Raw genomic sequence first — 22,610 nt, 5'->3', positions numbered from 1 at the left:
GGTGTCATTATAGCTCCCTGCAACCTCAAATTCCTGAGCTCAAGCAATCCTCCTGCCTCGGCCTCCCAAGTAGCTGGGACCACAGGTGCACACCTGGCTAATTTTTCTATTTTTTGTAGAGATGGTTCTCTCTTTTGCTCAGGCTGATCTCAAACTCCTGGCCTCGAGCGATCCTCCCGCCTTGGCCTCCCAGAGTGCTAGGATTACAGATGTGAGCCACTGTGGCCGGCCAATTCTTTTTTTTCCCCCATGAAATAGTATCACATCACATATGGTTATAGAACAAATAGTATCATCTTATTGTATATAAAATGCAAATATATTTATCAGGATTTATTTGGCTTAAATAATGGAAAATCCCCACCCAATTTGAATAAAGATAAAGAATTTATAATCTCACAAAAAAAGGGTGAGGGTAAGATAGAGCAGGTGTTGGCTAATTCTGGAAATTGCACCAATGTTATCAATAACCCAGATTCTTCCCATCTTACAGGCTCCTCTTCAAGTTAGGAGAGGATTGTTGACACCAAATTCAAAGAAAGAAAGAAGAAAGAAGAAAGAAAGAAGAAAGAATAAAGGAAGAAAGCATTGAAAGAAATAATAAAAACCAAACCCACAATGGAAACTAGTACTATGCGCAGTGGCTCACTCCTGTTATCCTAGCACTCTGGGAGGCCGAGGCGGGTGGATTGCTCCACGTCAGGAGTTCGAAACCAGCCTGAGCAAGAGCGAGATCCTGTCTCTACCATAAATAGAAAGAAATTGGCCAACTAATATATATAGAAAAAATTAGCCGGGCATGGTGGTGCATGCCTGTAGTCCCAGCTACTCGGGAGGCTGAGGCAGGAGGATCACTTGATCCCAGGAGATTGAGGTTGCTGTGAGCTAGGCTGATGCCACGGCACTCACTCTAGCCTGGGCAACAAAGCGAGATTCTGTCTCAAAAAAAAGATCAAATAAGTTCAAATTAAAGAAAAAAAAAAAAACCTGGCCGGGCGCAGGATGGCTTACACCTGTAATCCTAGCACTCTGGGAGGCTGAGGTGGGAGGATTGCTCAAGTCAGGAGTTCAAAACCAGCCTGAGCAAGAATGAGACCCCATCTCTACTAAAATAGAAATAAATTAATTGGCCAACTAAAAATATATAGAAAAAATCAGCCAGGCGTGGTGGCGCATGCCTGTAGTCTCAGCTACTCGGGAGGCTGAGGCAGGAGGATCGTCTGAGCCCAGGAGTTTGAGGTTGCTGTGAGCTAGGCTGAGGCCATGGTACTCACTCTAGCCCAGGCAGCAGAGTGAGACTCTGTCTCAAAAAAAAAAAAAGTGCTGCTGTTTAACTCAAAACTGATAAAGCAAAAAAGAGAATTACCGACGACCAACATACACAACAAGAAAAAGGAAGCCTCCCTGCAGATCTGAAAACTCCAAGAAGGTAACTAAATTGTCGTGTGTATTACGTCCACCTTGCACATTAGAGAAACTGAAGCTCAGAGAGGCTTGGTAACTTGCCCAAGCTCACACAGGACAGAACCAGCAGTGTCAAGATTTGAACTCAGGGCCGGGCGCTGTGGCTCACGCCTGTAATCCTAGCTCTTGGGAGGCCGAGGCGGGCGGATTGCTCAAGGTCAGGAGTTCAAAACCAGCCTGAGCAAGAGCGAGACCCCGTCTCTACTATAAATAGAAAGAAACTAATTGGCCAACTGATATATATATATAAAAAATTAGCCGGGCATGGTGGCACATGCCTGTAGTCCCAGCTTCTCGGGAGGCTGAGGCAGGAGGATCGCTTGAGCCCAGGAGTTTGAGGTTGCTGTGAGCTAGGCTGACGCCACGGCACTCACTCTAGCCTGGACAACAAAGCGAGACTCTGTCTCAAAAAAAAAAAAAAAAAAAAAAAAAAAAAAAAAAAAAAAAAAAAAAGATTTGAACTCAGGCTCCAGATCTGCTTGTTCACTGTCTGGGCTACTGCGCCACCTGTTGAGCGCTTCTGGGCTGTCCTTTCCCTAGCCCTGCTACCAGTGAGACCCCACCCCCCTCGGGGTTGGGCGAAGGGCTTGGGCCACCCCCAGGGTCTCTCGGGCCAAAGCTCTTCCAGCCCTTAGGTTTTCAGATTCCTCGTCCTTCGCCGGCTTCCTTCTGAATTTCATCTGAGTTTCTCTTTCAGTCTCAACCGCCTTCCCTGGCCTTGCTTGCCTCTAAATTCCTGCCACCTCCTCCTGGTAGCGGGTTCCAAATTTGGGCTGTGTTCGTGCTTCCTCTGCCTCGGCGGAGACTGTCGGTTTGCAGAGAGCCTGGCGTCACCGGGGGACTTGCAGGGAGAGCAGGCGCTAAGCCCACTCGCAGACGCGCCATCAACCTGTAGCTCGACAAGACCCCCCCCCCCCCACCTCCCGCCCCGGGATTCACAGCATTTTGATACCTCTGGTCCTGGGACCCAGGGAATCTTCAACACAAGGCGCCTCCCCTGCAGCGGTGTACCTGAGAAAATGACATCAGCCATGCCCTGAAGTGAGATGACAATGGCTCTTCTGTCTGTGTTGGAAAAGATTCAAGTTCACTCCTGTCATTTGGGTTCCAGGTACTGTATTAGGAGGCGCCACCTGGGACCCCAAGAGATGTTCCTTTCTTTTTCTTTTTCTTTTCTTTTTTTTTTTTTTTTGAGACAAAGTGTCACTTTGTTGCCCAGGCTAGAGTGAGTGCCGTGGTGTCAGCTTAGCTCACAGCAACCTCAAACTCCTGGGCTCAAGCGATCCTCCTGCCTCAGCCTCCCGAGTAGCTGGGACTACAGGCATGCGCCACCATGCCCAGCTAATTTTTTCTAGACATATTTCTAGATATATTTTTTCTAGATATAGTTGGCCAATTAATTTCTTTCTATTTATAGTAGAGACGGGGTCTCGCTCTTGCTCAGGCTGGTTTTGAACTCCTGACCTGGAGCAATCCGCCCGCCTCGGCCTGCCAGAGTGCTAGGATTACAGGTGTGAGCCACTGCGCCCGGCCAAGATATTCCTTTTTCTAATTGCTAAATGGAATGTTTTTGTAATCAGGAAAATCACACGGGTTATATTTTGAAAGGATCTGAGCAAATCGAAGTATCAATACAGAAAATTCTAGATGTAATAAACCACCAGTGATGCATGAAGGATTAGACCTAAGCCCTAACCCTAAGCAGAGGCAGCAGGAGGGCTTGTTAAACTGTCACTATTGGGGACCACCCCTGGAGTTTCTGGTTCAGTGCGGTTGGGGTGGGGCTGAGAATCTGAACTTCTAGCAAGTTCCTCTAGAGGCTGCTGGTGCTGTTGGCCCAGGGAGCACACTTTGAGAACCATGGCTTCCAAACCACCCAGTTATGGCTGCTTTGGGGCTATACTGTCCCTTAAGAATAATAATCCCACTCGGCAACACATCGTTACAGGATTGTAATGAGTTCTGACTGTGAACTTAAGTGGTGATCTGAATACATTCCTGTCCTTACGCGACACACTTAGCATTTTCATTTACATTATGTGCCACCTCTGATGTTTACGTTTGGGTACAACCTGATAGAGACAAACACTTTATTTTTTCTTCTAGTGGCAATTGCATGTGTGCGGCCGTCTCCTTTTTTATGATCTGCTGAAAAATGTCGAATCAAGGTTGTGAGATCCGAAAAGATTTCCTATTAAACAAATCAAAATATATCCATGAGTATTAAAAAACAAACAAATCTGTCATTCTTCCCACTGCATTCCCAGAGTCCTTTGCGATGCCCCTGTTAGAGCTCTTTTCACGTTGTGTTCGGATTAGTGATTTATCATCTGACTCTCTCAAGGGTACATGGGTTCCTCGAGGGCAGGACATTCTCCCATTTAAAAAAAAGTATGTGTTGAAGCAACCAGTCTTAATAAAAAGAGAGAGAGAGTGAAAAGAAAAGAAAAAAAACGATGTGATAACGAGATGTTTGTTTTTCTACTGGGTGTCTAGCTTCTGTTAATAAACAGTGAGGGGCCGGCCTGGTGGCTCATGGCTGTCATCCTAGCACTCTGGGAGGCTTAGGCAGGCGGATCACTCAAGGTCAGGAGTTCGAAACCAGCCTGAGCAAGAGCGAGATGCCGTCTCTATTAAAAATAGGAAGAAATTAATTGGCCAACTAAAAATATATATAAAAAAAAAAATTAGCCAGGCATGGTGGTGCATGCATGTACTCCCAGCTCCTGGGGAGGCTGAGGCAGGAGGATCGCTTGAGCCCAGGAGTTTGAGGTTGCTGTGAGCTAGGCTGAAGGCACGACACTGTAGCCAGGGCAACAGAGTGAGACTGTTGTCTCAAAAACAAACAAATAAATAAATAACAGTGAGGAAATTATTTCCAGGTGAGCATGCTGTGCATGCGTAAGTATCTGTGTGTCACACGTATGTGTCACACGTGTGCTCTCATGAGCATGTCAGATGTGTGGGATTTCCTGGGTTTGGGGGCAGGAGTGGTGGAGGACGGGGAGCTTGTCTGTGATGGCAGCTGTGTGGTCCTGTAGGGGGACAGGGCTGCGTGTCACTGCTTCTCCAGGACTATATGTTAAGCAGGTGTCTACATTCGTGTACCCACTGCTATGTTCCCTGCGGTACGGGGGGGGGGGGCTCTGTGTCCCCAGGGTCAAGGAGGCCCTCTGGGAAGTTAGCAGCTGGAGATTAGATTCCATGGGGGTCATGAAAGCAAAGGAGAAATAAGACCAAAGGCCAGGGTCTCGGAATCTGGTGTCATAACAGCTTCCGTTTACTGAGTCCCTGGCACTATTTCACGCTTTAGATATTTGCATTTATGCTATTGAATGTATGCAATATTATACATTAAGTGTTTATATTACATTCACAAATAACAATAATATGGATTGTTCATAACGTTTGTTTGGGTTTTTTTTGAGACAGTCTCACTTTGTTGCCCAGCCAGAGTCCCGTGGCATCAGCCTAGCTCACAGCAACCTCCAACTCCTGGGCTCAAGCGATCCTCCTGGCTCAGCCTCCCGAGTAGCTGGGACTACAGGCATGCGCCACCATGCCCGGCTAATTTTTTTATTTCTATATATTTTTAGTTGTCCAGCCAATTTCTTTCTATTTTTAGTAGAGATGGGTTTTGCTCTTGCTCAGGCTGGTCTCAAACTCCTGGGCTCAAGCGATCCTCCTGCCTCCCGGCCTCCCCTGGTGCTGGGATGACAGGCGTGAGCCACCGCGCCCGGGCCAGGTGCTACGTTTTGTGCAGACTCGTCCACCTTGTGCTCCCTGGTTGCGGTTTCCGGCTCGTGTTAGGCAGGTCGCCCGGCTCCCGGGGGAGGGGACGCCCTCCCCTCCCGGTCCGGGGTCCTTATCGCGCAGCTTCTTCCTTCCCACGGCACGAGCGCTTAAAAGTGCGCGGGGGCGCGGCCCAGCAGTGTCACCATGTCCCCGCGGTGGCCGCTGCTGCTGGCCCTGGCCCTGGCGGCCGTGCCCTGCGCCCTGGGCGCCTGCCCCGCGCCCGCCGACCTCAAGAGGGAGGACGGGACGCGCACGTGCGCCAAGCTGTACGACAAGAGCGACCCCTACTACGAGAACTGTTGTGCGGGCGCCGAGCTGTCGCTGGAGCCGGGCGCCGACCTGCCCTACCTGCCCTCCGACTGGGCCAACACCGCGTCCTCGCTCGTGGTGGCCCCGCGCTGCGAGCTCACCGTGTGGTCCCTCCGCGGCAAGGCCGGCAAGACGCGCAAGTTCTCGGGCGGCGCCTACCCGCGCCTGGAGGAGTACCGCCTCGGCGTCTTCCGGGACTGGTCCAACGCCATCTCCGCGCTCTACTGCAGGTGCCCCCGCCGGCCGAGCATCCGCTCGCCCTCCGGCCCCGGAGGCCCCGCTCGGAGCCCGCGCCCAAGCCAGCGCCTCCTCCTCCGCGCCCCCCCCCCCGCCCTGCCCCTCCCGCCTCGCAGCGCGGGCTCTGGGCTCCCCAGACTCTCCAACTGACCCAGAACTCAAGACCCCAGACTCAATTCTAGGACCAGCCTGGGCCCCATGTTCCCCGCCCACCTGGACCCCCAGATCAGCCTCTAAAACCAGTCCCACCGCCCCCAGACCCAAGCCTGCAGGGCCCCGAGCCCACCCTGCACCCATATCCAAGCTCACAAGCCCTGGGCCCCCAGATCCAGCCATGGTACCCCCCAAAACCCATCCCAGGTGTCCCTGTCCCCCAAGAGCTCCAAGCCCCAAACTCTCCCAGGCTAAGACCCCCAACTCCAGAACTTGGAGCCTCAGTTTGAGATCCCCCAGCCTTCCGCCTAGACTTGGGCTTCTAGAATCCACCACACCTGGGTCTCCAAGCTCTTGGCATCCCCTGATGGGAAGTTTTTGTCATGCCGCAGGTGTTCCTGAGACCTTGGAGTTCCCTCACCTGCCACCTGCCGAGCCCCTCACCTGGCCCGTCCCTGGGCTCCACTGCAGGCCCCAAGACCCAAGAGGAGTAGCTGTCCGCCTGCCCCACCACCTTCCCTGAAATACAGCCCTTGTGAAGTTGTCCCCGTCTGCCATCTGCTTGTGCTTGGGACCCAAGTCCACCCAGAACCGGGTGGAATGGGGGACAGAGCAGGCCTGGGTGAGCCCATACCTGGGACAGTGCCATGGACGGGGACACACTGTAGATTCTGAAGGGGTTATAGGTGCGCACGAGACATGCCTCCACAGAAGGACAGACGTGTGACACGTGCGGGACGGCTGGCTGACTGCTCAGTGTTGCAACCCTTCCCTGAGCTGTCCTAGTGTCCCCAAGGGCCTCCAGACGCCCTCTGATTCCTGCACGGGACAGCAGGGGGCCTTGTAGGACTGTGGCCCAGGGGAGGGCCAGGGACCCTAGAGTGATCCGGCTGCAGCCCAGGACTCACGCAGGTGTCAAATACCTTCAACCACCCCCTCCGCCACACAGGGAGGTCACTTTAGTTCAGATTTGCATATTTCTGTTCCGGTTGCAATATGTGTGTCCCCACCACGTCCACAGGTGGGAGACCTTGATGGATACCTGGGTTCAGGGGCACTGGAGAAGAGACACGAAGGGTCCTGGCAGCAGAGGTGTGGGGACAGCTCTGGGGGAATGACAACTGGGAGCAGCTGGAGGGAGGAGGGGAGTTGGGGAGAGTCTGAGTCCAGAGCGATGGGGAGAGCTCAGTGGAGACCCGGAGAGACATCCACTAGGGATGTGTGGGGAGATCAGAGGTCAAGGTTGGGCCAAAGGTGCGCAGGTTTTAAAGGTGCTGGAGGTCAAGGCTAGAGGGTGTGCGGGCGGGAAAGGAACCGAGCCAAGTTCTATGGAGCAGAAACCGGGTGGCGCTCAGCATCCTTGGGCACGTGTATTTATTCCTTCGCTCAGCAGAGATTTCCTGAGCTCCTACTGTGTGCCGAGCACCGGATTTGCAAGGGGCGGCCCTAGCCCTCGTGGGGCTCGGGAGTGCAGGGGAGATGGCCCGAGTCGGACGCTCAAGGACGTGAAGATGAGAAGCCAGGGCAGGGCGGGATGGGGGTGAGGAGGTGGCAGGAGGGGAGCAGGTGGTGCGGAGCTCAGGTCGGGCGGTGCTGTGGGGTCGCAACAGGCACAGGCTCGGCCTGTCACTCCCTGAGCTGCACGGACACGGAGGAGTCGGTCACCCTTGTCCTCTGCAGGCCGCCGGGCACCATGCGGTTCTTGCTCTTGTGCAGGAAGTGGACGAAGCGCACGCCAGGGCCGTAATGGCGGAACACGTGGGACACCTGGGTGGCACCGGGGTTCGGGAGAGGGTCCTTATTGGGGACCCTCAACCTGCCCCCCACCCCGAGGTCCTGGGAGGCGAGCACACATCTGGGGGTGGGGGTGGGACAGAGTCTCACCTGCACCCAGCAGCCTGGGGCGCCTCTCCCGGTGGTCCGCGGCGCCGCGTGGTGCTGCGCGATGACCGAGCGGCGGTCGGCTGCCAGCAGCCACACGTGCAGCTCGTAGACGCACGCGTCAAGCCGGCTGTCCTCGAACCTGGAGGTGGGGTCCAGGCCTCAAGTCGCCACCGCGGTCTCAGCAACCCAGCCCCAACCTCTGGCCACATGCCCCATTCCACAGACACTCACTGGCACCACTGTGTGCACAGCCCTGGGCTGGGTGGTGCTGGCCACACGGCAGTGACCAGGTGACCAGGAGAGCCCCAGCCCTCATGGGATTCATAGGCCAGTGAGGGAGGGAGACATGTCACCCTGCAGTGACAGCCAGAAATGGCCAGGGCCAGAATGGAGGAGGGGACACAGGGAGAGAGGTTGGGGGAGGAGGGGGCACAGGGCACTGGAGCTAATGCACCCGACCCAGCAGGGGGCAGTCAGGGAAGGCTTCCTGGAGGAGGAGCCATGTGTAAATGACTCCAGCATCCAAGGGCACAGGAACAGTCTGAGCAAACCTCAAAGGCGTAAGAGACCTGGCACATCTCAAAATCGGAAAGACCCAGAGGGGAGGGGCCGGAGTGGGGGGCAGAGCTGGCCCCTGCAGCACCAGGAGGGTCTCGGGGAGGAGCTGGGGGCTTCGGGGAGCACGGGGCAGGGCTGGTGCTCTGGGGAGCACTGCGTGACGGAGGGCCGAGCCGGCGGGGCGGGGCACGCACCAGTCCATGACCGTGATGTCCGGCTGCTCGTCATCCAGCAGCTCCTCCCACAGGCCCTCGGCCAGAAGGTCCACGCACTGCTGCTTCACCGTCCAGCTGCGAGTGGGGTGGGGGAGGGGGTTCGGATCCGCCGGATCTTTGGGGGTCCCCGGGGTCGGCGTGGCTCCGGGGAGCAGGGAGCCCTGGTCTTAGTGCTCTCAGTAATAGCAAGAGCCCCCCACAACAGGGGCCCCCAGCACTCTACAGTCTGCGGGTGATGCGTTCTGAACCCCATGTTACAGATGAGGAAACTGAGGCCCGAGATGGAGACTCGGGGAAGTAAAACTCGGTGGAAAGCAAGGGAGGGGGGAGGAGAGAGGGGGCAGGGGAATAAACCAACCCAACCATGTCACTATCTGGGTGACAGGCACACCCACAGCCAGGACGCAAGCATTACAAAAATGATCTATGTGACCCCCCTAAAACAAGGGCACTCCCTGAATATTTTGAAGGAAAGAAAGAAAAAAAGACAATGGAGACTCGCCCAAGGTCAAGCCACAAAGAAGTGGCAGAACCAGGATCCAAAGCGGGGCGTGTGTGACTGAGTGCCACACCGCCCCATCCGCCGTGCGGAGGCAGGGCTCGGGTCGGTGGGGGACAAGCGGTGGCCTGGGTGGCCCTTCCCCTCCCAGGGAGAGAGGCTGACAATAATGACAGCAGTAACAATAGTGCCTGCTGTTTCCTGAGCAGCTGCTATGTGCCAGCCCGGCTCAGCGGGCCCCTGAGCCACCTGTTTCACAAGCAGCCTCTCCCGTGACTAACCGTGTTGACAGAGCAGGAAACCGGGTCCCACAGTGACACACAGGCCACACCTGCTGGCGACTCACCTTAGGTCCTTGTGGAGCATTTCAGTTCTAATGTGCCATCCTCGGAAATTGCCTGGCCGGTGGGGGGGGCAAAGGGTTGGAACACCCCAACCTGGAGGCCGACCCCCACCCTGATCCCCCGCCCCCACCCCACCCTGACCCCCGCCCCCCCACCCTGCACCCCCCTCCCCCCAAGCTCACCCAGAGTCTCCAGGGGTCGCTGCGTGGGACCGGTAGGGGGCGCTGGCTCATAAATGTTGATGCCTGCAACGCACAGGTGAGGGGCCCTCAGGCCGGGCCCACACCCCGTCCCCACCACCCTGGCCCCAGGGCTGCCCTGGCAGGGCTGGAACCTGTCCCGGGCCAGAGCGGCGAGGCGGGGTGAGAGTCAGGGCCGGGGAGAGAACCGCGAGAACGTCCCGGGGGGTGGGGACCGACGCCGGGAGGGAGCAAGGGGGGTTGTAGTGAGACTAGACGGAGGGACAGAAAGAGGGACCCGGAGGAACCGACAGAAACACAGGCAGGGGCCGGCGAGAGGGAGAGAGAGATGCCGGGGTGAGACAGATGCGAGGAGAGACGTGAGACAGAGAGATGCAGGGGTGAGACAGAGAGATGTGGGGAGAGACGTGAGACAGATGCAGGGGTGAGACAGAGATGCGGGGAGAGACGTGAGACAGGGATGCAGGGGTGAGACAGAGAGATGTGGGGAGAGACGTGAGACAGAGAGATGCAGGGGTAAGACAGAGAGAGACGTGAGACAGAGATGCAGGGGTGAGACAGAGATGTGGGGAGAGACGTGAGACAGAGATGCAGGGAGAGACGTGAGACAGAGATGCAGGGGTGAGACAAGAGATGCGAGGAGAGACGTGAGATAGAGATGCAGGGGTGAGACAGAGATGCGGGGAGAGACGTGAGACAGAGAGATGCAGGGGTGAGACAGAGAGAGACGTGAGACAGAGATGCAGGGGTGAGACAGAGATGTGGGGAGAGACGTGAGACAGAGATGCAGGGAGAGACGTGAGACAGAGATGCAGGGAGAGACGTGAGACAGAGATGCAGGGGTGAGACAGAGATGCGGGGAGAGACGCATGACAGAGACAGGCACAACGGAGCCAGGGGCAAGGCGGGACACAGAGACGCAGGGCGTCGGGCGACGGCAGGGAAGGAGAGCGAGGGACGCGGAGCGGTGCGGGGCGGAGAGCCGGGCGCGGAGGAGGGCGGGCGCGGGCGGGCGCGGGCGGCGCGGGCACCTTCGGGGTTGGGCGCGCGCAGCAGGTTGCGGTAGAGCGGCCTCCGCAGCAGGAGCACGTTCCAGGAGAGGCTGGGGGGCAGGCGCAGGCCCCCGCCCAGCGGCGCCCACTCCTGCAGCAGCAGCTGCCGGGCGCAGGCCTCGGACGGCGCGGGCTGCGGCCGCCCGGGGGGCTCCGGGGCGGCGGGCGACGCGGGCGAGGGCAGAGGCGGCGGCGAGGGCGGCGGCGGCGGCGAGGGCGGCGGCTCCTGGGGGCTCTCGGGCCGGGCCGCCCCCGTCCCGCCGCCGCGCGCGCGTCCGCCCCGCACCTGCGCCATCCGCGGTCGCCGGCCGGTCCCGCTCCTGCAGGGCGCAGAGTGACCCGGAGCAGCGAGGGGCAGGCGCTTAAGACAGGGGCGTGTCGGGGAGGACCTGCGCTCTCAGGCCCTCCTCCCTCGAGCTGGGGCGCCCGGCCCGCCCGCGCCACCTGCTTAGGCGCCCAGACGTCCTCGCCCAGTGCTCCCGGGGCTCTGCACGGGGCCGAGCCCCTCACTCAGATCCAGGACAGAGAGGCTGGTTAGGGGGACCCCTCCTCCTGCCTGCCCCTCCTCGCTCCGGGGGCATCGCGGGGCGGGTGGGGTGCAGGGCAGGCCCTGCCTCTGCCGCTTCCTCCTCTGCCCTCCCCTGGGACGCCCCTTTGGGGCCCTGACATTTCCTGTCCTAGAAACCAAGGCGAGGAGAGCGGAGAGAGAACTGGAACCGGAGGTGGGGGGCTCCAGGGATGGGGGACCCCGGGGAGGCACGGAGAGGGCAGTAGCCCCAGCTCGGCTTCTGGGGGCTGCACCCCTTCCCGGGCGGGCGGGCGCAGGTGGGCTGGAGTGGGGGTGGGGCGGCGGGGGGCAGGAGGTGCGGAGGGGGTGGGGTGGCAGAGGAACCTGTAGGGCCAGATGCCCACGGCCACTTCCTGCCCGTGGCCACATCCTACACCTGACCCAGGTACGCGGGCACTGAGCTGCGCCCAGACTGTCAGGCGCGCCCCCGCCCTGCTGTCTAGCTCGGCCCCAAGGGAGTTGCGCCCTCCAGACAGCGGTGAGGCGGTGCGCGCTGCTCCCGGCCGCCTTTTGCAGGGAAGGGGAAGGAACAGCGCAAGCGTGTGTGCGCACCTGCTGGCCGCATGTGCTCCCGTACAGCGCTGTGAGGGGTGCCAGGCCTGTGCCCATTTCACAGATGTGGAAACAGAGGCCACCCTCCCAGGCCTCATCCCATTCTGTCCCAGATAACCCCACAAGCTCCCAGGGGCACTTCCTGCCCCCACACGCTCAGACACTCCGTGACAATGCTCAGGTAATTGAGGGCTGCCTGCGTGCCAGGTGTTTTGCTAAGTCCATTAAGCAGAGTGATTAATTCCATCTCCACGTCCACCCTAGGAAGTAGACACCATTGTCGTGCCCATTTTGCAGATGAGGAAACAGAGAGGTCTAGCAACTCATCCAAGGTTGCACAGCCGGCTCATGGCGAGTGGGACATAGTCACACACGGAGTCTCGGGGAAGATACTCAGGGACACAGATTAAAATCGTCCCCGGGAAGACTGACTGACTCACGCCGCAGACAGGAGCTGGCGGATACATTTACCGAAGGTCTGTCTGGAACTCATCAACCCTCACAGCCCTGCAGAGGTGGGAGCAGGTAATAGCATCTCCACTCCAGACCAGGGGACCAAGGCCAGTCGGGGCTGAGCCATGGCCGTGGGGACAGGGGGACCCTTGGGAAGTGGCAAACCAACTCATGCACGCAAGAGGCGTAGCCCCACGGCACAGAATCCAGGGCAGGGTGTGGCCGGGAGGAGCCAGAGGAGAGCAGGAAGGAGGGCGGACAGCAGGCTGCCGGTGGGGGATGGGGGGGCGTGACACTGTCCTTCGCTGCCACCTACCTGGCCGTGGTTTTGTGGGTGTCTCACCCACATAAGTTCCACACCTCCAACCCCCCCACACACACACAACAGCCAGAGGGGTGGTACTAAAGCCCAAACCCAACCAGTTACTCTCCCACCTAAACCTTCCATGGCTCCCCAGTGCCCTCCCTCAGGAGAAAATCCCAGCTCTCTCACCAGCATTCAATGCCCTGGGTTTCTGGTTCCTGCCTCCATGGCCTGTTCCCTCCCGTTGGCATTATTGTATTTATTTATTTATTTTGAGACAGGGTCTTGCTGTGTTGCCCAGGCTAGAGTTCCGTGGCGTCATCATAGCTCGCTGCAGCCTCAAATCCTGGGCTCAAGCGATCCTCCTGCCTCAGCCTCCCCAGTAACTGGGATTACAGGCACATGCCACCACGCCTGGCTAATTTTTCTAGTTTTGGTAGAGACGGTGTCTCGCTCTTGCTCAGGCTGGTCTCGAACTCCTGACCTCAAGTGATCCTCCCACCTCGGCCTCCCTCTTCTGAAAACACTGCGTGGCTCCGAGAAGTCTCGGAGCAGGTTCTAGTTTTCAGCCCAGTTTCCGAGTCACCTGTGAGTTGGTCCCAATCCCCCTCAATACCGCTCCGCCTCTCGCCACTTCCCAGAGCTCCAAACCCGGCTCATGGCGAGACGCAGCGCTCTCGGGAAGAAGATACGATGGAGCCGGAGACGGGCCAGGGACACTTGTCATTGAACTCAGAGTCCACCCAGATGATCTAGGGTGATGTCCTCAGCTCAGGGTCCCTAACTTAATCATATCTGCAAACACCCTTTTTCCAAGTAAAGTAGCAGTTACAGGTCTGGGGATTTGGGTGGGAATGTATCTTTTGGGGGGGCCGCTGTCCAGTGCACTGCGGATGGGGCCCTTCCGAGGGTAGGGACACGCCTTGGGGAGACGGGAGAGCCTAGCTTGGTGATGGGTGTCACGTGTCAGCGTGTGCCCGAGTCCTCTTCAGGCTTAAACACAGACTGCTGGACCCCCCAACTCTTGGGCCCTGAATTTCTGATTCCGTAGCTGGGGGCGGGCTGGCCTGAAAATCCGCATTTCTAACAACCCCACCCCCACCCCCATGGTGATGCTGATGCCACTGGGCTGGGCCCCACATCAGGAAACACTGCCCTGGCCCGGAGCGGTGGCTCACGCCTGTAATCCTGGCACTCTGGGAGGCCGAGGCGGGTGGACCACTCAAGGTCAGGAGTTCGAAACCAGCCTGAGCAAGAACGAGACCCCGTCTCTACTATAAATAGAAAGAAATTAATTGGCCAACTAATGTATAGAGAAAAACTCAGCCGGGCATGGTGGCGCATGCCTGTAGTCCCAGCTACTCGGGAGGCTGAGGCAGGAGGATCGCTTGAGCCCAGGAGTTGGAGGCTGCTGTGAGCTAGGCTGACGCCACGGCACTCACTCTAGCCTGGGCAACAGAGTGAGACTGTGTCTCAAAAAAAAAATAAATAAATAACCACTGTCCTGATGGTTAAGCGTGTGAGGCTGCCCCACTACCCCACTAACAGTCCCCAACGTATCCCCATGTGTCCCTGGCAAAGGATTTTGCTTCTCTGAGCCTCAGTTTCCCCCTGGAGTTAGCCCTGCTTCCCTCTGACTCCTGCCCGAGGGGCCACACCGCACTCTGCCCGTGCTTTTGCTGGTCCTGGAGCCTCCGACTTCCTCCGACTTCCTCCCCACCTCAGGGCCTTTGCACACGCTCCCCCCGCCCGCGAGGCCCCTGTCTGCTCTCCGAGGCTGCCTTCCTCTCCACTCAGGTGTCGCCTCCTCCCGGCACACACACCCGTCTTGCTTTCCTCCCTGACAGCACAGCTTGGTGATTGTTCTCTCTCGGGACACAGAGAGCGACCTGGGCCCTCCCCAGGCCAGGTAGTTTCCCGCCCCTGCCAGTCTCTGCGGCCACACCCTGCTCCTTCCTTCTTGAGCCTGGTGTGATTTGTAAATCCAGCGAGTGCGTGGAACAGGCCCGCCTGGGCGTAGCCGTCGCCCTGCGCGGAGTGTCAGCCGCACCGGGGCGGGGCCTGGGCAGGTCTGTTTATTGTCTGTCCCCGCTCGGGGCTGACACGGACTGTTGCTCTGCTTGCCGGGCAGGGAGGGCGAGAAGGCCAGGCCCCGTGGCAGCAGGAAGAGGCTCTGTCTCGTGGGTGCACCACGTCCAACCTTCTGCAGCTCCTGCTGCAAAACCAGTGTCACTCCCGGGAGCCGGCGCATCCCAGGACCCAAGCCTGCTGGTGGACATAGAAGGGCGGGCGTCCTGCAGGGGGGCATCTGGGGCTCGGGGGAGCAGACCCGGGGTTCTCCACCAGCGCTGCAGGGGGGGGAGTGCGGCCAGGCCAGGAGGGGCTGCGGGTGGGAGAAAGGTGGGCTGGCTTGGGTGCCGCCCGCCCCACATGTGAACCAGGGGTTTGCGAGCTGGAGGGGCGGTGAGCCAGCTGCTCCCTGCAGGGGGCGACAGAGAGGCAGGAATGAAGCAGGGCAGAAGGGGGGAGGTGGGAGAGCGGCAGAGAGCAGGGAGGGAGGGATTCAGAGACAAAGATAAAGACAGAGACCGAGAAAGCAAAGAGATAAACAGAGAAAACAGAGAGGCAGAGAGAGAGGCTGAGGCTTAGAGACAGAAAGCGAGAGGGACTCAGAGAGACGGGGCTGGGACTGGCCAGAGCCAGAGAAGGATCCAGGGAGGGTCAGAGATACCCGGCAGGCATGGCCTAGGGCAGAGGGTAGGTGGGAGCCGCGCAGGTGCACTAGACAAACCCGCCCGTGTGCCAATCTTAAGGCACGCGCAAGAGCTCTCGGTAGCATCATTTAGAACCGCAAGCCACCGCGAGCTCCCCAGACAGTGGCTGTTCCGATGAGTCGTGGTTTATCCCAACGGAATACTACCCAGCCTTCAGCAGGACCGAGCTTGCTTTTCATGCACCTACAGGGAGCAACTACCAAGATGTACGTCGTTAGGCGGGAAAAAGCAAGATGCACGAGGAGGTGCACGTTTTGCTAATATTGGTGCATAGTCAAATGCAAAGAGACGGCCCTTCAAAGGGCTGGGTGCGCCACACTACAGAGCGGTACTCATCCGCTTCGATTAACTGATGCCTCGGGGGCATTTGAGTCTGAGACTCCTGGACCAGGCGAGGCCTGGGTGGGATCTGTCCTGCCCACTAATGAGTCTCAGCAACTGTGATACCCTTATTAGCCTTTGGGTTCTTTCTCCTCTAAGTTGCCTGTTCATGTCCTTTGCCCACTTTCCTGTTAGGGTTGCTCTCTTTTTCTTGTTAAACTGTCTTGGCTGGGTGTGGTGGCTCATGCCTGTAATCCTAGCACTCTGGGAGGCCGAGGCAGGAGGATCACTTGAAGGCAGGAGTTTGAGACCAGCCTGACCAAAAGGGAGACCTGTCTTTATAAAAAAATAGAAACATTAGCAGAGAGGGGTGCTGTGTGCCTGTAATCCCAGCTACTCGGGAGGCTGAGGCAGGAGGATCACTTGACCCCAGGAGTTTGAGGTTGGTGCGAGCTACGATGATGTCACTGCACTCTAGCCTGAGAGATAGAGTGAGACCCTATTGCAAAAAAAAAAAAAAAAGATAAAAAAAGGGCCAGCATAGTGGCTCAAGTCTGTAATCCTAGCACTCTGGGAGGCTGAGGCAGGTGGATAGTTTGAGCTCAGGAGTTCAAGACCAGCTTGAGCAAGAGCAAGACCTTCGTCTCTACTAAAAAAATAAAAAGAAATTAGGTGGATAACTAAAAAAATATATATGTAAAATTAGCTGGGCATGGTGGTGCATGCCTGTAGTCCCAGCTACTTGGGAGGCTGAGGCAGGAGGATCGCTTGAGCCCAGGAGTTTGAGGTTGCTGTGAGCTAGGCTGTCGCCACGGGACTCTAGCCGGGGCAAGAGAGTGAGACTGTGTCTCAAAAAAAAGTCTTGTCGGTATTAGACTTTGCAAATATGTTCTCCCATTCTGAAACCTATTTACAAAGAAAAATTAATGATTTCAGTATGACCACCTTTATGTTTTCGTTACAATGTGTTCCTTTGGAGATTTGTTTAGAGTCCTTCTTGGTCCTCATGTCATCAACTTTACACTTCACCTTGCACAGCTTGATCTTTACCCATCTAGAGAATCAGTGTCCAACAGAACTGGGACAACGGCAAGTTCAGTATCTGTGCTGTCCAATCAGCAGCCTCTGACCACGTGCTGTCCAATCAGCAGCCTCTGACCACGTGCTGTCCAATCAGCAGCCTCTGACCGCGTGCTGTCCAATCAGCAGCCTCTGACCGCGTGCTGTCCAATCAGCAGCCTCTGACCACGTGTGGCAACCGAGCATACGAAATGTGGCTAGTGCAACCGAGGGACCATATGCTTAATTTTACTTCACTTCAATTTAAAATCAAATATCCACACGCGGCTAGCGACCACTGTACCGGACAGCAGAAATCTAGGCTTCCTTCCTGCTGTGGCATTCAGTAGGGATTTAGTGTTTTCTCCATAAATGAGCCAATTCCGCCAGCACTATTATTAAACAACTCTTTCCTCCTGTCCTTAGCGCGTGCGAAGCTCCCGCACACATCTGCGTCTGCTTCTGGGCTCTCTGTTCTGTCATTAAATCAGAATTTCCAGGGAAGCCGCGCAAGTGCAGCGAACAGCAGGGGTGGAGAATCACGACTGGAGTCTGGCGTTAGACACACGGCCGCCCCGAATAGAGACTCTGGTTCCCAACCTCCCCTGCCGCGGGTGCGGCTGCGTGACTCAGCTCTGGCCAGCGAGTCATGGCGAAACCTCGGGGTCAGGTCCCCCGGAGGGAGCGCCCTCCTCTCCCCGAGCCCCTCTTGGTGTGACCGGATGAAGGAAGGAGAGATGGATGGAAGGACCCGGGACGCTGATGACTCGAGAGGGCCAGGCACGAGTCGCACGCACGAGGGCCCCTGTGCATCTCAGGGGTTCCCAAGCCTGAGCAGGCATCAGAATGCCCTAGGGGGCTTGCTGAAATGCAGATTGCTGGGCCCCACCGGTGTCTGATTCAGCCAGGCGTGGGGCCCAGGAATTCACACGCCAAGCTCCCACGTGCTGCTGGGCTGGGCTGGGCTGGGCATCGCACTCTGGAAGCCACCGTTCTGACCTGTTTAAATCACCCACTGTGACCCCAGCACCGCCAGCCTACAGGCCAACACATCCCTGGCTCTCCCTCCCAGCCTGTGGGTCTGTCACCCACACCACCTCCTGTCCCTCTGAGTTCTCATTCCTTCCCGTGGAGCGCGAGTCTGGTCGATTACATTTGAACAGAGCGAGTCCTCCAGCGCCACTCGGCTGCGCCTAGCCCACACTCGCTCCCCTGCTCCGCCTGAAAACCGGCTCTGCAGACTCCCAAGCCAGCAGGGTCGAGGCTCTGCCTGCAGTGACAGTGCAGGGCAGGAAGCTGGAAGACGCCATTCTGCTCTGGCGCCTTTAATGATCGCTGCTGGGTACCTGGCTTTTAACTAACCAGCCGCCTGTGTCAAATCTGTCACCTCCCCCATCTGGAACAACTAGAGGGGCCTGTTTTCCCGCCCTGCCACTGACTGCTCCCGGGGGAACCCCTTCTGCACAGGCAACGGCGGTAGGCAGTGTGGGGGAGGGCTGGGGCCTGGAGGAGCAGCCACTATGACACCCAAAGCCAGCCCTTTAAACCACACTGAGAGGCCGGGCGCGGGGGCTCACGCCTGTAATCCTAGCACTCTGGGAGGCCGAGGCGGGTGGACCACTCAAGGTCAGGAGTTCGAAACCAGCCTGAGCAAGAGCGAGACCCCGTCTCTACTATAAATAGAAAGAAATTAATTGGCCAACTAATGTATATAGAAAAAACTAGCCAGGCATGGTGGCACATGCCTGTAGTCCCAGCTACTCAGGAGGCTGAGGCAGGAGGATCGCTTGAGCCCAGGAGTTTGAGGCTGCTGTGAGCTGGGCTGACGCCACGGCACTCACTCTAGCCTGCACAACAAAGTGAGACTGTCTTAAAAAACAAACAAAAAAAAAACCCACACAGAGTGACCCAAGGCGCCCAAACCAGCAGAGACACTGTGGGTGTCAGGCAGACATGACCCGGGCAGTGACTTTCCTTCTCTGAGCCCGTTTCTTCGCCTGGCAAGGGGGCGCCTCCTAGAGCTGTGCTCAGTGCCCGTGGGGTGCCCGGAGCCGGCGTGTCCGTGACGCTGCGGTCTTCACCGCCCTTATCTGGTTTGGGAACCTCGCCCTCTTAGAATGCGCTGGGCCATCCTTTCTGGAACAACTTGCACCAGGCGGGCACGACCTGCGCCTTGCGTCTGGTAGATCCCATTTCTCAGTGTTCAAGCCTGAGGCGTTTTATTTTTGGGTGTGTGTAGGGGGGTGTGTTATCTTGGTCTCCTCTTGTTTTCTGTATGTTTTTCTGCCAACTTGGGCATATTTTTTCCCAGCAATGTGCCCACGTCACCTCGGCCTCAAGACGCGTTCCCGTGGAGCGAGAGCGGCCTGCGCTGCTCTGTTTAAGTCTGTGACGGTCCCTGCAGGTCACGTGTGCGCCAGGCCCAGGCCCTGCCGGTCACAGCGCCCGCACTCCTGGGGGTCAGGACCCGTGTGGGGCAGGGGTCCCGGGAGCGGGGAGGGCGGCGGGCCTGGGCCGACCCAGAATCTCCGCCCTCGCCACGTGCTGCCCACCAATGGGCCCGGCTGCTGTCTGTGCCAGTGACACCGGGCGGCGCTGGGGACGGAGGCCCACTCCTCATCCTCCCACCTGCACCTCAGCAGGCCGCCGCCGCCTCCGCCCACCCCTGGGTGCTGGGAGGGCCAGGAAGTGCAGCCCGGCAGGGCCTGAGCGGCAGGATGTCTCTGGGACGCTGACATGGTAGTGGCGTCACCTCGTGTCAGCAGGATTCCTCCTCCGCGGCTGTGCCCCTCGCTGCGTCCCCAGGCACCTGGGCTCAGCAGCGTCTCTAAGTGGCAGCTGCCAGTCCACCGGCCTCAGTCAATCCCCCCAAAGCCCATATGCCATCGGACCAATCTGCCAAATGGCCAATTCACTAATGTCATTTTCAAGGGTCCCTTCCTACCCGCCAAACACGCTCAAGGCCACCTTTAAGTTTCCAGGAAAGCACCGATTTGGTGAACCGGTCGCCATGGCTCATGGACTCTGGCACGCTGCTGGCTTCCAGGGCGGGGCCCGACCTGCCCCCAGGGAGAGGGGTGAGCCGTTACCGGCCGCTGGGACCAGGAACCCCCACCCGCCTGCCCCTGCCCTGACCCCGCCTCGCCCGGACGCCGGGGGCAGCCAGGCCTCTCTCCCCGCCAGCGCCCCCCAAGATGGCCAGGCAGGCCCCACACAGCACACACGCAAAACAAGACAATGTTTTAATTGTAAAACTAACTCGAGGCGGGCGGGCGGGGCTGCGCTGACCGTGCGGGCACCTGATCCTTCAGGCAGTAGTTCTGTCTCCGGTGCCACCCGGAGGGCAGGGGCCAGCTGTCCCCAGGTGGGGGCAGGGGCTTGAGTGTTATAAAATGACAATATAAATAGACTTCTAGAAAAGAGGAGGCTGTCCAGGTGCAGTAGTCATTTGCTGCCGAGGCTGGGGTGGGCGGGGGCCCCAACCCGTCTCCCGTCCAGAGAGGTGAGCAGGCTACGGGCAAAGGCCACTCTTCGGACATTCATGATCGACCCCCACAATGGCTCAGGGGGAGGGGGCTGGATGTCAGGCAAGGTGTCAGGGACACCGACTTGCAGGCTGGAGGACAGAGCAACTGGACCCCCAGCGTGCAGGCACACGCACGCACACACACTCGCACGCACACACACGCACCTCTTTCATAGTGTTCTCTCCGCCCCAGCACCCCCCACTGCAGACTTCCAGTGATGGGAGGGCCGCCTGTCCTTCCTGGAGACAGAAGGGCACAGAGGGGCCTGTCCCGGAGGGGAGGGAGGTCCTGGGAATCTCACTTACTCCCATGAGTCACTGTGATTTTTCAAAAGTCGTAAAATCAAAACCAGAGTTCAGTAGTAGGGTCCCATGTGCCCCCCCAGCAAAGAGGGTGGTGCCCTGTGGAGTGTCTCCCGGGCGGGGAGGGGCGGGGGCTGGCCCCCTACTGGCCTTGGCAGGGCTGGGGCGACCCGAGGGGCTCTTTGGTTCGGGGCGCCGGCCTCATCTGGTGCGGTTCTGGCGCATGAGCGGCACGATGCTGGCGGGCGGCCCCGCCTTGGCCAGGAACGGGTGCTTCAGCAGCTCGGCCGCCGTGGCCCGCTGCGCCGGGTCGCGGACCAGCAGGCGGTCCAGGAAGCCCTTCAGGGAGGGTGACACCTGTGGGGAGACAGGGGGAGGTCAGCGGGACCCTGGCACTGGCCTGAGTACCAGCCTCACTTGTCACTCGCCGTGGGACCGCCATTTCCTCGTCCATCCGATGGGCCGCGGGCGCCTGCTGCCCGGGCCGGGGGCAAAGAGCTCGGGTGTCTAGAGCTTGGCTCCGGGGCTGGTGACAGACCCAAAGGCCCCGGGTTTCATTTCCTCCCCGTTCTCGTGGTTTGGAGGGAGCAGGCAGGTCAGGAGGATGTTCCGCCCAGACCTGTCTGCGGCGGGGCAGGGCCCAGGGCCTGGCTACGAGCGTGTTCAGCCACCAGCCAGGCCAAGCTCAGCACAGCCTCTGTGGGTGGCCAGGGCACAGGGACCCGAGAGCGCTGCCGTCTCTGCTGCTCGGTCCCCACATAAGCCTGTCTGCAGACACTTGAGGCCTGGCAGTGAGGGGAGCCCAGCACCACCCGGCCCATCGGGCGACAGTGTCGGCCACACCCGCGCTCTGCCTGGTGCCCGCTGCCGGAGCACTGCCTCCCCGTGGGCGGGGCCCACCTTGTGCAGGTTCTTCAGTCGGGGTGGCAGGTTGTCCCGAATCATCTTCATGGCTTTGAGGGGCGGCTCGTTGAAGTAGGGAGGCTCCCCATCCACCATCTCGATCACCATGACGCCCAGCGACCAGATGTCCACCTGGGGGGCGGGAGGGACGGCAGGGCTGGGTGGGAAGGACGGCCCGTCCTGGGGGAAGCCAGGGAGAGGGGCCCCTGCTCTGCCTTTGCCTCTGCTTCTGGAGTCCCTCGGCCCAGAACACTCCCTCGGACCCGCAGCGAGCCAGACCCCACGCCCTCCTCCTCCAGGAAGGCCCCGAAGGCTGTCGCCCACCCAACTCCCACCCTCTTCCTTCTGCCAACCGCACAGCTGCTGCTTCTGGTGAGAGCCCCCCACCCGTCAGGTGGTCGTGCAGCACCGGCAGTGGGTCTGGGACCCAAGTGGCCTCAGCAGCAGACGGGACACAGGATCAGCCCAGGAACGGGCACGTGACCCAAGCCAAGCCAATCAGAGTCAACCAGGGAACTGCCCCCAAAATACCCAGGGACGCTGTGGAGCTGGGGCAGCGCAGAGGCAGAGAAGCTTCCAGAGATGCCAGGTCGTCTCTGCCCCCACGAGGGGAGCGAGCGCCTGCCCGACCGCAGACGACACTGACAGAAAGAGACGTGGACGACGGTGCCTGCAGCCTGTCCATCCCGAACGCCACCCTGCTGGGGACTGGTTTTCCTGTGTTGCTGAATCCGTTTAAGATGGGTCTTTGTCCCTCACAGGCAGTCCTGACTGAGGTGTCCCCTCGCATTCTCACAGCGGCCTCCCTCCCCAGTGTGACCTGGTTCCAGCCTGAGGTCGCCCATGACGTGCTCCCGGGGGGCCTTTCTCGTGGCCGGGGGCAAGGCTGACCGAGTGGTGGAGGGACGCTCAGGGCCACGGGCCGCAGCTCACAGGCCTCGGAGGGGGCAGCAGGGCTGGGTGGGGACTGGGCCGGGACAGAGGCACCGCCCCGTCTGCAGAGGAGCAGCCCCTCTCCCGCCACTGCGGCCACGTGGGAACCTGGCCTCCATGTGGCCAGATCTCCTGGCTTTGCAACCGAAGACGGAAATTCGGACTTCTACATGTGAGTCTCATTTTAAAATGTTTGCAAAGGCA

The 22,610-nt window shown here is 58.9% G+C and overlaps 3 protein-coding genes across 3 annotated transcripts in view; 1 reads left to right on the top strand and 2 right to left on the bottom strand.

Moving 5' to 3' along the window:
* The first annotated feature begins 5,397 nt into the window (after positions 1-5,397).
* Positions 5,398-6,502, top strand: SYCN (syncollin). Its single transcript, XM_012775230.3, has 2 exons — positions 5,398-5,798; positions 6,351-6,502. Exons 1-2 carry the CDS (start codon positions 5,404-5,406, stop codon positions 6,358-6,360), a joined length of 405 nt encoding a protein of 134 aa, XP_012630684.1. The 5' UTR covers positions 5,398-5,403; the 3' UTR covers positions 6,361-6,502.
* Positions 6,503-7,519: 1,017 nt separating this feature from the next.
* Positions 7,520-11,045, bottom strand: NCCRP1 (NCCRP1, F-box associated domain containing). The gene is made up of 6 exons (XM_075993375.1): positions 10,690-11,045; positions 9,641-9,703; positions 9,461-9,512; positions 8,595-8,690; positions 7,843-7,981; positions 7,520-7,725 (listed from the first exon to the last, which is right to left on the bottom strand). Exons 1-6 carry the CDS (start codon positions 11,003-11,005, stop codon positions 7,585-7,587), a joined length of 807 nt encoding a protein of 268 aa, XP_075849490.1. The 5' UTR covers positions 11,006-11,045; the 3' UTR covers positions 7,520-7,584.
* Positions 11,046-19,962: 8,917 nt separating this feature from the next.
* The window catches only part of PAK4 (p21 (RAC1) activated kinase 4), a 42,067-nt gene continuing 39,419 nt past the window's right edge, over positions 19,963-22,610 (bottom strand). The window contains exons 9-10 of the mRNA XM_012774651.3: positions 21,471-21,605; positions 19,963-20,927 (exon numbers count right to left, since the gene is read on the bottom strand). Of these exons, the coding sequence (XP_012630105.1) occupies positions 20,772-20,927; positions 21,471-21,605 (291 nt within the window). The 3' untranslated portion in view covers positions 19,963-20,771. The remainder of the gene's footprint in view (positions 20,928-21,470; positions 21,606-22,610) is intronic.

Source organism: Microcebus murinus, chromosome 16, assembly GCF_040939455.1.
Source record: "Microcebus murinus isolate Inina chromosome 16, M.murinus_Inina_mat1.0, whole genome shotgun sequence".
Classification (NCBI taxonomy): domain Eukaryota; kingdom Metazoa; phylum Chordata; class Mammalia; order Primates; family Cheirogaleidae; genus Microcebus; species Microcebus murinus.
The sequence above is the reverse complement of the archived record's forward strand: the minus strand, read 5'-3'. Positions and strand labels throughout refer to the sequence as shown.

Bases quoted from the DNA above. Each gene is read 5' to 3' on its own strand.
- SYCN (XM_012775230.3), top strand. From the start codon at position 5,404: ATGTCCCCGCGGTGGCCGCTGCTGCTGGCCCTGGCCCTGGCGGCCGTG.
- NCCRP1 (XM_075993375.1), bottom strand. From the start codon at position 11,005: ATGGCGCAGGTGCGGGGCGGACGCGCGCGCGGCGGCGGGACGGGGGCG. The intron at 8,691-9,460 runs GTGAGTCGCCAG...CCCCACTCGCAG, and splicing joins ATGCTCCACAAGGACCTAAG to CTGGACGGTGAAGCAGCAGT. The intron at 7,982-8,594 runs GTGCGTGCCCCG...CCCCACCTCCAG, and splicing joins GACATCACGGTCATGGACTG to GTTCGAGGACAGCCGGCTTG.